This window comes from Pinus tabuliformis, chromosome 1_2 (assembly GCF_031772625.1).
Source record: "Pinus tabuliformis cultivar Carrire ecotype Pingquan chromosome 1_2, CPIR1, whole genome shotgun sequence".
NCBI classification, from domain to species: domain Eukaryota; kingdom Viridiplantae; phylum Streptophyta; class Pinopsida; order Pinales; family Pinaceae; genus Pinus; species Pinus tabuliformis.
In genome coordinates, this window is record NC_142298.1 from 12609357 (window position 1) to 12624289 (window position 14933).

Here is a 14933-nt window from a genome sequence, read left to right on the forward strand (position 1 = left end):
TAGGGTATTCAGCGCTAGTGTTTCCTCAAGGTCTCCTCCAATTTCGAAGCCATTTCGATGGTGGAGTTGGGAGAAAAGCCAAGCCCTAGCTCCAGGATCAAACTTTGCCTTAGCATCGCCAAGGCTAATACCTCATAGGATCAAATCAACACCTTCAAGTGAACATCATTGGTTGCTATACTCATTCCCCCCTATCTTAGACCTGGTCCACTTGGTTCCCTGTGCTCCCATTCCTTTGAAAAGACAATTCTTCAAGAACCATCTGGGATACCAATTACAAAAAAGATTTTAGGGATTGGGAAGTTCCTTCATAAGTCATATCCCATAAACCTAACCCTTGAATCCCCCCTTCCTTTCCCTAGAAGACATTATTCTTTGCTTAGAAAGCAAGCAAGCCTTATCCTTCTAACTCTTCCGGAAAAGGGATTGTTTGGGTCACTCCACATTATTTCATTGAGTTATCCTTCATCGGTGACTCCATAATATACTGAGTCTCCTCCCATCGGTGAAAGTCTGTAAATAGAAGGGAGCCTTAGCTGAGGTGACAGTGGGCTAAGTCTCCATTTGTTGCCCTTGGCCTAACATTTTCCCTTTAGGTCCCCTGCTAGTTTGAGTGGTAACAAAGAGGACATCCCTCCTTTATAAGATAGCTTCATGATTAAGAAATCCAACATTGGTCTTCTTCATCCTAGGAGTGTAATGCTCCTTATCATGTGACCTTCTTTGACCATACAGGTTCATTTGCTGCAGCATGGCATCGTCCAAGCTAGGGTGTTCGTCATCTAGCCTATTTCCTTGCCACATTTGATGCTCCGGGTCTCATCCATATCCTTTTGCCTTTGAATATATGAAATGGGTGCATAAGGTCACTTGTCCCCTTCATAAGCAAAACACCCTTCTTTTGGAGTTTTGATCATGTCAACAATGCCACATGGCATCTACTTATGCAAAGGATTCACTTCCAAGTATGTATAAAAGGCCTCAATCAATGTACCCTTGACCCCAAATACCTTAAAAGGTGAAATATGCCTCCAAATGTTTGGAAACTCCTCCATTATTGTTTTTTCTTGTCTTCAACATGCTTTAGGCACCTTGCTGGAGAGGGTGTTCAACCTTTTAGTCTCATTAATAATTTTGCTTACCTCATGTCACGCTCTAGAGCCCAAATAAGGTAGGGTGCTCATCTCCTTAGGCTGTGTTAGACTCTTATCTTGCCGTAGACCATGTCATGGACATCCCCTGAAGTAGGATGTTATTTTTCTATGGTTCTTTTGCTGCTCATATCATCCACCAATATAGTCCTGGAAAAGCCTCCTTCAAGCCATCAATGATTCTCCACACCTTTGTCTTTTCTTCAGATGATAACTGCTTGGGCAAGCTAAACAAGGTGCACGTATTCAAATGATAAATCTCTCCTTACAAAATGTGACTGCCACTGCCACTGAACTCCAAGGACTCTCTGCTGTGCTCCTGATAGAATAAAGCCCATGAAAATGTGGAACAACCTTTGCAATTTCACAGAGTAACAATAGGAAATGGCATTGATAAAGCCCAGTAGGATGTGAATTGCTATTGCCTCTGGTGGTCCAGTGTGGCTCATTAATCTTCAATTTTTGGATAAAATGATTTTTTTAATATATAAAACTCCTATTTTGTATTTCTTGGAGTGCCATGTACAACTGTAACTTGCTGGAGACATCCCCCTCACAAAAACAGGGCATAAACAGGGAATTGTTTTTCCTGCCTGTGACTGTCCTGATTTGTCCGAAAACAGAATTTAAAACATATTTCAGACTTCAACCAGGGATACTAACAGCTAAAATAAGGCTCCCGATGAATTAAAAAACCAAAATACAGATCTTCATTTCGCTGTTATGGTTGGTATATCAATTACGTGTGGAAGTTAGTATGCTTTTTAGTTTATTAATATTATCCTTTTTTGTTTCTTTGCAGTATTTTGATTGCTTGGGTAGGTAGATATTGATATATAATGGTTCACTTTTTTCTTCCCTGCAGGAAAGTATAGGAGATTTAATGGGTCAAGTATAATACAAGGCTCATTTAGAGTTGAAGCATCGGGTGCAGATTTTGGAACTAACATTTATGAAGAAAATGAGGACAAGAACCCACAGAAGAAATCATCTATTGATGAATCCCGAAGTGAGAATGTGTCAGAACCGTAAGTCCTAGATATAATTTATACCTTGTAAACTTCACAACTTGTATCACTTGTATGGGCTATATATGTATGTAGAATACAGGCCAAATAATTTCTGAAGAGTTAGATAAGTTCTTATTGTAGAAATATAGAGAATCCGACTTTATTGTAAATTCAGAAATTTCACCTCAACCTTGAATTTTCCTGGATTTATTTTCTCTGAACTTTTAGCTCTGGGTTGAATCTAAAATATTAAATACCAGCAAAAAATATCTCACTTCTCTTCAGCCCAATTAAAAATGGAGCCCAAGAAAATAAATACTGGACAAGTGCACTTCAATACAACAATGTTTCAAATTAAGCCCTTCAGGCACTCTTCTCAAGCATATAACAGATTTGAAAATGCTTATTATAGAAGATTATTATAGCAGTAAATTTGCCCCTCGACGTTCATGATAAATCTGCATACCAGATAGCATTAGAAACCACTCATTCACCATGAGACCATAGGCTGAAAATGAGATCTGCACATAGCACAAAGTTTGAGCAGCAATCTTCGTATATTGAATAAATGAAGTTGGAAGTACATATCAACAGCTTATGACAAGCTGGTAGAAGATAGTCTAGCTAATCACAAGCTAGGACTCTCCACTGTTCTCCAACTGCTCGGGCATTCACCAAGGCATCCTACCGAGTTCTCTAGCCACACCAAAGGTTTCACAACAAGCTAGCATCAACACTGCCAAGTCCACCCTTGATCTTTCACTATGCTTGCTTCACACATGTGTTAGAAAATTGGAAAGGCAGAAGATTTTCTTATATTGATAATTACTTGTGATATTATTATGTTCTTATTAACTTCTTTATGTTCTTCCTTTATCTTCTTCTCATCAAGCAATTATCAAAACAAAATCATGAAGATTATGGACACCATATATCGGCACTCAACCAGGGCCAAAACCCCTATATAAGGGGAAACCTAGTCAAAGAACTCTTCCTTCAGTAGATTCAAAATGAGATAGACTAAGACCTTAGACCAACAGACCTTCCTTCTCCACCAAGTCAGCCTTCCATAATGATTCAACACACTTTAGTAGTCTCTTCTTGTCCAACAACTTCAATCCAGCAATAATCCAGAAATTCGACGTCCTAGCTACAGAACTTCGACCCCAGTTATAGAATTTAGGCCCAGCTTCAGCACTGTAGTTTTTGGCCCCTCCAGCAGCGTCACAACTTCACACGTGTGAGTGAGAGAGAGAGAATTTCGACTTCTTATGCTTGAGAGAGACCTCCTTATCCTTCGCTAGCCCTTTCCTCTTCTTCCCTTGATTTTTGCACTTTTTCTGGCCCCAAAAGTTGTAGATCGAACTTGTTGAGTGTGATTGACAAATGAGGTCGAGTTGCTGCCTTTATATAGGAGTTTCTGCCCCTCTATTTAGGCCGACTTGTCCAGTTTGAGGCTGACTTGGTGGAGGAGGCCTAATTGACCTATTTTACAATAAAATAAATTTCTTCTTTGACAAATAGAGACCAAGAAGGGTCTTTTACAATATGACATGGACAAGGACACTTGACATAAACCCTAGAAGCCTTCAATGGAGGCTTTGACCTAAAAACAATTGACCCAAGCATGAAACCCATGCTTTAATAAGTCAATTTCTTTAATAATAAAATTTATTTTCCTTTCTTTTTAATAAATACAACACATCATGACTCAAGTACAATTATGAAGACCGACACTAGTTACATTCTTCAACACTCCCTCTTAACTAGGGAGGTATTCATAATTACAAATATATAGACGTACATGGAAGATCTCCAAAATGAACTACGAAGAGTTTTAGCACACTCAGTGCTGCGAACTAGATACCTGACTAGGGTATTCTATGTGGGTGGGACTAAGATGGACTCAAGTTTTCAGCCACTCTAGGTACCACCAGGCTTACTAGCTAACCATCAACCCAGGGATCTAGGTGCGTATCCAAGGTCAGAGTTCCATGACCAACGCCACCCTCCTTCTTCGGGATTTGGACATCAACACATAGGCTGGACAAATGCCCTCCCAAGCATCCACCATTAGATGCTTCAACTCTCCCTATCAAACTAGATATATCCATTTGTTCAAGCATACTTCCAAAGTGTTCAACCTTTTTATGGAAATATTTCCTTGTACAAAGACAAACCCCAATCAGCAATAAACTTTCAAATATAAGTAAATGCAAACCTTCAGGGTCCTCAATCATTCTGATGCTACTTTCATCATCAAGTTATCCATATACAATTTTGTCGGAAGCTTTCTTTTTCTTTCATTTCTTTAGCAACACCAAATACATCTTGAGATCTTCTCAGGTCATTTGTTTTCAACTTCATGAACATTATTTTGATAGTACTTTTGCTTACTTAAAGTTTTCATTGTTATAATAGGCCCTCCCTCTTAATTGGGAAGATGTACCCTTTCTATCCAGGCTCCCTCTCGACTTGGGGAGATCAATAACTTCCTTCTTTTATAACATCGAAGAAACTTCAGCCTTTCAATGCTTCATTTTTTCTCATGGCATCAAGGTTATCTTGATCATCATCATTCTTATCGCTTCCTTCATCATGCTCATCATTATTATCAACTTCTTGAAGATTGTGTACTTGCAAAAATTTAATAGCTTATACAACCAAAATACAAATCGAAGCATGAAGTTAACTATATCAAAATCATGTTACTATAATGGAAGCATCAAAACATTCAAACTTTAGACATCAAATACCTAAACCTATGTTGGAAATACTGAGAGGGGGGATGAATCAATATTTCTTTTCAATTGCTATTTTTACCAGTTAAGATCACTTATAATTAGAATACAAAATGAACAATGATAAAATAATAATAATATTATTAATAAGAAATGACGAGGACTTCAATCCTCTTTTTTACAATGAATCAGGTACAATAATAGTTTAGGGCTCCAACCCTAGATGAAGACACCAATCTCCAATCCACCAGGCTCCAACTTGTACTTTGCCAAGCACCAACTTGGACTTCACGAGGCTCCAACCTCTAGGGATCCAACCCTATCTTCCAAGGCTCCAACCTTGTCTCTATGAGGCACCAACCTCTAGGGCTCCAACCCTCTCACTGGTACAGGCTCCAACCTGGTCTTCTTGAGGACTCCTATCCTCTAGGGCTCCAACCCACGACTTCAATTCTTCAAGATAAGTTTAATAGTTCTTCAAGGCTCCCAATATCTTCTGCAACCAGCCTTGACAATAATCTTCACCTTCAACAATGCCCTTGATCTCCAAAGCACTTAGCTCATCAATGACAACTTTGTCTTCTCAGAAGGTGTCTCCACAACTCTTCATGTTACCCAAACAATTTCTCCAATGTCACCTCATGGTGGCTTCAGCAATGTATCATGGTCTCCATTAATGTCTCCAAGATCAGCTAAAGCTTCTCAACAAGATGTCTTCAATAGCCTGCACTAAGCCCGCTCCAAAAACTTCTTTTAATAGGTCTGCCCACCAAACAATTCTTCAAGTGTTTCACAATGTTTTCAAGGAGGTCTGCACTGGTTCTCTAAAGAATGTCTCCAATAGGCTTCTATATGACTCTCGAAGGAATGCACAAGATCAGTTCCAACGGATTCATGAAATAACCTTCAAGTCTACTCAGAACTTTGCTCCAAAATTCTCTGTAAAGATACTTCAATTTTGCTTTGATGGGGTTTCTTCACAGTGCTCTTAGGATGTCTTCAATAGCTGCTTCAAAATGACTTAAACAAGTTTCTAGGCCTGCTCAAAATATATGGTGGAGTATGCTTCTCAACAGATGCCCAAACTTCCTCAAGTGTCATGTATCCAACACACTTGAAGTCTGCTCACAAGTCTGATCAAATGCTTGTCAAGGTCTGCTGTGGTAACTATCCACAGGTCTGGTCTCCCATAGGTGGCTGTCACAGGTGGAGATTCGAGCCTTTGTCACAGGTGCAGATCCGAGAAGAGATGTCTTAGTTGTCCGAGCTCCTCTGACCACTGGTCCGAACCACAGGCAGGTGTTATTGCAGCTTCCAAGCGTAGGTCTGAAGTTTATCAACAAGACTGAGTCTTCAAAGCTATCACTTGTCTACAAGTCTGTCTGTAATTCGAGCTGACTGTTTCTCCACAATTGTGACTGAGCTATTACAAGTGTCATTGTTCTGAGGTGACTGTTCCGAGCCCTTCAAATAACTCCATAGGTTTGAGGTATAACTCTGAGGTGCTTGTTTACTAGTTCGAGCCCTCCAACAATGAGACTGTTCTTCAAGCACCGAGTTGTTATTTGTGACCACAGGTCCGAGATAAAGGGAGATCTAAGCTTCAACGAGCCTTAAAACTGTGCCAAGAAGACTGTTCACATGTTTGAGTTCTATCCAAGGTTCAGGTCCGAAGTATCAACTCTTTACTTGGTTCGAGCTGCCAATTAGCTTCCAGGCAGATTTGCAATCTGAGCCACCACAAGATTCACAGTCAACAGAACCGAGCTGTTGGTCTGAGGTTATAGCACCGAGCCTTAAACAAATGTGACTGTCCTCTTCACTGGTGGCTGTCCTTCCTCAGGTTAGGTCCGATGCCTTAATTATCTTGTGTTCAGAGCTTGAAAGATAATCCTAACAACGAAATTGCCCAAACAAAATTCTTCTTTGATCTCCTCGACCTCCTCTCTTGATTCTTCTCTTATCTCTGAATTGTTCACCGAGATTGATGGCTAAAATGATAAGTTTAAATGTCAATTTATACAAGTTTGAGAGTTATAATAACTAAACACGTCAGTTGGAGAGACATGTCAGCCTACATAAGCCGACTTACCGAAAATAATGATTTTTCTAACTTATAAATTTAATTTCTCTCAGCCTATGAGGAGTTAGAGGTTGAGTAAGGGCTTGTTGGAAAGGGGAAAATGTCCTCTACATGCCTATGCCAATTCCACCTTTAAATGAGGTCATTTTTCCATCCATAAAATTATATTTTGTGAACTGTCATTATTATTTTATCCATCACAGCCCTTAAGATTTTATCATCTGGACAATGTTAGGGCTCCTTCTTCATAGACTTAGGCCTTCAACCTCAATAGGATTAGGGCATCTTCAATAAGGCATTTAGGGTATGCAAGGCAATCTAGATTTGGGTTCTTTCTTTATTTATTAGGATTACGACTTCTTCATTAAATAAGGAACAAGGCTACATGAAGTACATTAGGCCTTCAACAAGAGCAATAACATGTAGGGTGTCTTAGGTTGTCTATGGGATATATAGCTAGGGTTTCAAAGGGCTCAACAAGGGTTTAGGGTTTTCTCCTTTAGGGTATGCTTAAGGAGAGTCTTCAATGAGGTTAAGGCAACATCTCAAAAAGGTTATTCATCCATCACAAGGGTTAGGACATTTTCCATCTCCAACAAGGCCATATTAACATCAATGACAACTTTGACCAACAACCTAGTTAGGTTAATAATTAGTAGGAGACACTTCTTTTTACATACTACACTTCAATCTCTTGCTAAAGTTTTGTCATAAACGCTAGACTCCATCACAAAGCCTTAGATATCGACAATTCAACCAGATAACAATTCTATTATACATCTAAGGTTTCAAAAATATGCATCTATTAAGGTTTCTAGCAAACCCTACATTTTATCATCAAAGCTAAATTATATCGAAAACAATATCATCATATCCTAGAATATTAATCTTCTACTAGGGTTTTACAGATCCCAAGATTTACAAACTAAAACATGAGCATTAACAATTAGATCAACATCCTCGCATATACACATCTAGGATTTATTTATCACATACTAGCATTTTATATCAATATTCATACATAATAGGTAAACCCAGGACACAAACATTAGTACATCAAAGTTAGACAACAATTTTCCCCAGGCTAGGGTTTTGATCAGATGAATATACACCTAGGGTTTTATTCCTAGGATCTCACTATAACTATTACAAAGGTTTTGTTCGTAAACCTTAATTCACCAAACCCTAAAGTTCTAGGGTTTCAATACATAACTTAGACATTAACAACAAACCTTAAAGGACTAGGGTTTCTATCATAACAATACTAAAACCTAAACATCAAAAGAATAGGTGTTCTATATTTCGTCAACAACCCTATGTAGACTAGGGTTTCATAATCAATATTGACACACTCTTAGCAACAAGAGGCTAGGGTTTTATAGTGAACCCTAAAGGTTAGGATTGCACAAAAATGATCAAATAATATCACGATGGTAGATTCAATCTAATGATTAATCACCCTAACAAGAATCTTTGTGATTCAAAACCCTAGACAACGATGTCAGTAATGTAAAGCAAATTTTAAAAGAAGAATGATTGTACCTTTTTCATGAAGAGAACTTTATAACACAGCTTATATTCTAAGACATACCTTTAAGTTATTCCTTAACAAACCTTGTAGAACATCAATTCTTGAATGGCTTCCTTTGCAGTAGAACTTCTTCCAAGTTTTAAGTCTATCCTTTACGTCTCCTCCATAACCTTTGAATATTCAACAAACTTTCCTAACCAAAGAAAATATAAAAGGGTTATTAGCATATAATACAAACAAGTCTTGATGTGAGGAGGAAACCAAACATGAAAAGATGAAACAAAGAATAAGATACTTATCTTTTGGTAAAATGGTGGAGCTCCCTCTTGATTCAATCTTCCTAAGGGACACCTACAACTTATCAAAATAATTCAAAATTGTTCTAACAAGACATGTTAGACTTACAAATTCTAGAAATCAAAACATAAAGGAAAACAATTCAAAACTAAAAATAGAAGACAAGGAGGGATATGTGAGAGAGAGAGGACTTAGTAGTATAAGTCCTTGACTTCTGATTCTTCTGTCTTGTTCTTCTTAGGTGGAGCTTCATCAGTAACATTTGCTTGATCCCTATCTCTCTTCTTATTCATTGGATTCTTCGAACATTGATACCCATCTTGTGACAATTGTAACATTCAATCTTGGATAGATCAACCTTTTTCTTTTTTCCTTTGAACTTCTTGAAGGTTCCCTTCTTCTTGTGATGAGCATAATAGGCATAAGAGATATTTTCTTCATCCTTGTTCTTGTTGTTTACTAATGATACTCGAGCTTCTTCTTGACTGCATGCATTCCACATTTGCTCAAATGTTGGTGTATTCTTCCAACTAAGTCCTGATGCAAAGGCACTCCAAGATTTTGGTAGTCTTAGACGAGTAGTAAGTACGAGCTCCTTTTCTTGGACGACTTCATCTATTGCTTGCGGTTCATCTTTGATTCTAGATATCCTTATAAAGTAGGATGATACTGTATCGTATTTTGTCATCTTAATAGTCCTTAATTCATTCTTGAGACTTGCTATCTGACCAATGTTCTTGATTGTGAATAATTTGGAAAGAGCCTCATACATTTCTTGAGCGAAATCTGTGTTGGATATGTATGGGATGAGGTTGTCCTTTACTCCTACTATTAGATTCATGGCCAAGATTTCGGTTTCTTTGAACTTTTCTTTCTCTGCTTCATCCGTAGTCTTCTTGACTTCTCCTTGAACAAGATCCAAAACTTTGTTCTTTTCGAGGATGAGATCTATCCTCTTTTTCTAGGCCCTGTAGTTGGAGGCTCCTTCTAGTTTGTTTTCTCCCTTCATTGAGTTTGACATAGTTCTTGTAGATAGTAGATTTATCTCCTTATATGATCTTTTTTCCTTAATGACCTTTCTTTGATCTCTTTTTCGTCAATAGATCTTCAACCTGCCTTTTTCCTTTTTCTTCACCTTAGCTCTGAAACCATGTTAGAAAATCAGAAGGCAGAAAGATTTTCTTATATTGATAATTACTTGTGATATTATTATGTTCTTATTAACTTCTTTGTGTTCTTCCTTTATCTTCTTCTCATCAAGCAATTATCAAAACAAAAACATGAAGATCATGGACACCAGATGTAGGCACTTAGCCGGGACTAAAATCCCTAAATAGGGGAAAACCCAGTCAAACAACTCTTCCTTCAGTAGATTCAAAATGAGATAGGCCAAGCCCTTAAACCAAGAGACCTTCCTCCTCCACCAAGTCAACCTTCTAATATGATTCATCACACTTCAATTGTCTCTTCTTGTCCAGCAGCTTCAATCCATCAATAATCCAGAAATTCGACTTCCTCAGCGACAAAATTTCGGCTCAGCTTTAGCACTACAGTTTTCAACCTCTCCAACAACTTCACAGTGTCACAAGTGTGAGTGAAAATTTTGACTTCTTATGCTTGAGAGAGACCTCCTTCTCCTTTGCTAGCCCTTTCCTCTTCTTCCCTTGAATTTCGCACTTTTTTTGGCCCCAGAAGTTGCAGATCGAACTTGTTGAGTGTGAGTGACAAATGAGGTTGAGTTGTTGTTGTTATATAGGAGTTTCTGCCCCTTTGTTTAGGCCGACTTGGTGGGGGAGGCCTAATTGACGTATTTTACAATAAAATAAATTTCATCTTTGACAAATAGAGATCAAGAAGGGTCTTTTAGAATATGACATGGACAAGGACACTTGACATAAACCCTAGAAGCCTTCAATGGAGGCTTTGACCTAAAAACAATTGACCCAAGCATGAAACCCGTGCTTTAATAAGTCAATTTCTTTAATAATATTTTTTTTTTTCACTCTTGATAAATACAATACATCATGGCTCGAGTACAATTATGAAGACCGACACTAGTTACATTCTTCAACAACAAGCTCTCTAAGCAAAGCATTTCAACAAGGTCTCAATTTTCACACTAGAACTATTGACTTACAATTTACAAACCCTAGCCAACTTGTATCACACAAGTTCAAGGCTTATAAGACAACTCAACTCCTTCACCTCTTGATCAACAACACTAAGTAAACGTCTAACTTCTGCAACCAATGATTTAATTTCAAGGCATTGATCTCACTTTGATATGGCTTGACGTCCACCTTTGCTTCCATCTTAAAGAGAGGCTATGAAGGGTTCATGACGCTCGAACTGGTCTGCTCTTTTTTAGGTCTCCTAGACTCCTCCAGATCACCCTGATCCCTTGATTTCCCCTCTGATCTAACCTCTACGTTGGAACCTTCATCTTCTTTGAGTAGCTCAAGCTTGTTGGTTAGGGCTTGTTACCCACCAAAATGGGTAACCCCATAGGAGGAAATTTTTCTCCTACATTTGACAGCTAATCAATTAGCCAACTAGCTAGCAGCCCCTGATAGCCACTATTTGATGATGATATGTGCCTCTGCAATCTGTGTCAACCATATGCCTCTCCCCATTCGACATTACCACTTGGATGAAGGTGGGATACTATTCAAAAGGTACTTTGATCATTTTGCAATCAGGTGCTTTATACTAGTTTGTTTTGGGCATTTGGTATGAATAAAGGGGTGATCTGGAAGATTAACTGATCTTAATGGTAAATCTATGCTCTCAACTTATCAAGGGGCTTTAATCTTTAGACATAGTCCAGAGTCCAGACTCCATTGGGACCTCCCTTGAGGCCTTAGGGTTATAGGAGGTGTTGGAATTTCTAAGTTTAACCCGTTAGAAATTCTTCCTGCACTACCTAGTTTATTTCTTCCTACTTGTTTAATTACTTATCAAGTTATTTACCATGTAAATACTGAAAATAAACACAAGTACAGTATCAACATCTACAAATCATCAACTGAAAAAAAACAAGCACACAAGTTACATCGTTATTTTTGGACCAATGTCCTCGAAAAAACCCAATGCGGGAAAACAGGTGCAACTATTCAGAGGGTTTTATTATTATGCAGTTTTTAGAATACAACTAGGGTGCCAAAAATGTCTCACCTAACAGAGAATGCCCTCGGCAGTAGTACTTCTCCTCAGAGACAGATATTCCGGCTGATTATTCACCGGATGAACAATCCCACAACAACAATTGTAGCTCTCATTGCTCTGCGTCACTCTAATAGGGACTGCGCCACCCTACTTGGCCCACCTACACCCAGCCTGTCCCATGAAATCCTTCTAGCGCTGCCTCTTGGACCTGCGTCAGCTCTGCGAGCCTTTGCGTCAGCCCTAGACCCTCTGTGTCTCACACGCTGGCCTCTCCTGGCTCTGCGTAGCTCCTGGCTGCCTCTGCGTAGCACCTAGCGGCCTCTGCGTAGCACCCAGCTGCCTCTGTGTAGCACTCAGCTGCCTCTGCGTGAACCTCTCCGGGCTCTGCGCTGTCTCTCTGGTACTAACTCTGCCTCTCGACTATGTATTCACTGCCCCTCGCTGCTGATCACTGATTCTATCTCTCTTAGCAAACCCCGCTCTAGAGAATAGAATGACTGATCACTCTGGTGTGTTCTCCAACTAACCCTCAAGCCTCCTCTTATACTTTTCTCGTTGGACCATCAACGACCGAGATTAAATCTCTAATCAACGACTATGATTAGATTTGGCTTGATCCATGACTTTTGGAACATTCTAAGCCAATTTTATATTAATACTTGTTAATATTTATTTTTCCTAAGTTTAGACTTAGGAACTCCATTATTTTAATATCTCCCAAACCGGTTAGAATCTGCCCCAACCATTTCTGGGTCTTGGAGATCTCATGTGCTTTAGCCTCTCCACCAATTTCATGGCTAGAGCACATATGATGTTACCCCAAATCAACACTCCCTCTTAGCGAGGACTGTGCTCTAGTAATACTCCACACTGAGCATCACCCTAATTATCTAGCATCGGTCCCTGTGTTGATGCTAGGCCTCCCTGCACAACATCCTCTGCACCACTGCATCCTGTACTGCTGGCCATGGCCCTACCACTGTTGCATCTGTACGGCAACTCCCTCTGCATCCGTGCTGCTGCTGGTCCATCCTCCCAACACTACATCCCCTCTCATCATGCTGCATTGTGTTGCCCATAGCACTGCCACTGCTAAGTTGCTAACTGTTGCACTGCAACTCAGTTACTAAGAAGTAACTAATCCACCCAACTTCTGAAATCCTTGTCAGGGTAGAAACACTCCCGATGCTGAAGCTCCCTCTGCCGCTAACAAGTACTCCCTCTACTGACCTCTGCGCTGCTGCAACAACTCCTTGCATCTCGCACCGTTGCACACCTCTCTGTGCCATCCTGCACTAGTGAAACACTCCCATGCCTCTCGCACTATTGCAGCTTGCTAGCCTCGCGCTATCCCAGGACTCCTTCACTGTAGCACTCTCTGCCACTTCATCCGCATCCGTCTCTACCTACATCCGCCAGTCCTGCTACTCCTCTTCGAGGCTCCTGTAGCTAGGTATAATCCAAGAGGTTGGGTACCTTAAGGATCCTGCCCCTCATCCCTGTAGTCCTCTTGACTACAACTCGATGTCTCCCCACTTCTTCTCAAGTGGCACGTAGGAACTCATGGCACAATTGTCATCCTCCTTGACCTCTTTCTCCGCCCTCGCTGGCGCTGCCTTGGTCTCAGAAGCTTCTCCCTTACTCGTCTTCCTAGGACACTGGTTCGCAAAATGACCCAGTTCCCCATAGTGGAAGAACTTGACCTTGGAGAGGTCCTTCTTATTTCTCTTCTCCTGCTTTCCCGCAGATACTAGAGCTGCATCCTCTTCTTCCTCCTTCTTGATTCTGACCCCTTTGCCGCTATTCCCCACCTTGGTCACCTGTCTGATCTCTTCCTGACGAAGAGCCGCCCACAATGCCTCCTAATCCGGAAGGCTCGTCCTGTCCAGTATACTCTGGACAAATACCTCCCAATCCTCTGAGATTGCGTTCAATGCGGTTCTCACCATCAATTCTTGATCCGGCGTGGCCCCTATGGAAGTTAGCTAGTCATGGATCTCCTTCAATCGGCCGAGGAAGACATCTATCTGCTGTCCCTTCTGCATCTAGTATGACGCAACTGATTTTCAAGTAACATCTTCCTCTGCACGGAAGTATGCTAGTACAATTTCTTCAGGGCATCCCATATCTCATTTGCTGTGTCCTTCTCGGCAATATGCGACACCACATCATCCTTGACCCCATCAAGGATGATGCACTTTGCCCTGGCCATTGCCTCCTCGTACTTCTCATTTTCAACTGGGTCAATTGGGATATTAACGGTAAATCTATGCTCTCAACTTATCAGGGGGCTTTAATCTTTAGCCATAGTTCAAACTCCATTGGGACCTCCCTTGAGGCCTTTGGGTTATAGGAGGGGCACTACTTGGGAAACCCAAATTGAGATGGCGTGTTCATTTTCACCTACACCATACTTGACACTTTCCATGACACATTACAAACCCCTTATGCCACCTCCATTCTTTGGGTCTAATTTGTCATTAGTTCATTGGGATTCGGCACCCACATGTCCACACTCCTTGAGTAGGGCTAGAAAAAATTACTCTGGATGTTGATGCAGCTAAAAGAATGAAAAGGCATATCATGGCCATAACAAAAGAAAAGGAAGAAAATCAAAAGGCAAAAGATGGTTGGGACAAAGGTTAGCACGTGGGCAAAAGCCCACCATGAGCTCTACCTCCTCATTAGCCATCACTCGATTCCTGAGCACATGATGCTCCTTTACATCAAAAGGAACCCTTGCATGTCCCAACCCTAATGAACGATGAACTGTCTCATCTTAAGGGGTAATATAGATGCTACATCATAAGGAGCAATTTCTAACCCTTATACTATGCAACGCAATATAAAGCATTATCAAGAAAAAGTAAAAGGCGCACTACAAGGGTTGAAAAGTAGGTTACGCAGGGAAACTCATGCCTCCACGATTTTCTCCCTCCTTACATTCATACACTC

General features: G+C 40.2%; 1 protein-coding gene across 1 annotated transcript in view; it reads left to right on the forward strand.

Moving 5' to 3' along the window:
- LOC149204071 (protein PAM71-homolog, chloroplastic) overlaps positions 1–14933 on the forward strand; it is a 346946-nt gene that overhangs the window by 59784 nt on the left and 272229 nt on the right. Inside the window, exon 2 of the mRNA XM_089394627.1 lies at positions 2017–2179. Within this exon, the coding sequence (XP_089250753.1) occupies positions 2017–2179 (163 nt within the window). The remainder of the gene's footprint in view (positions 1–2016; positions 2180–14933) is intronic.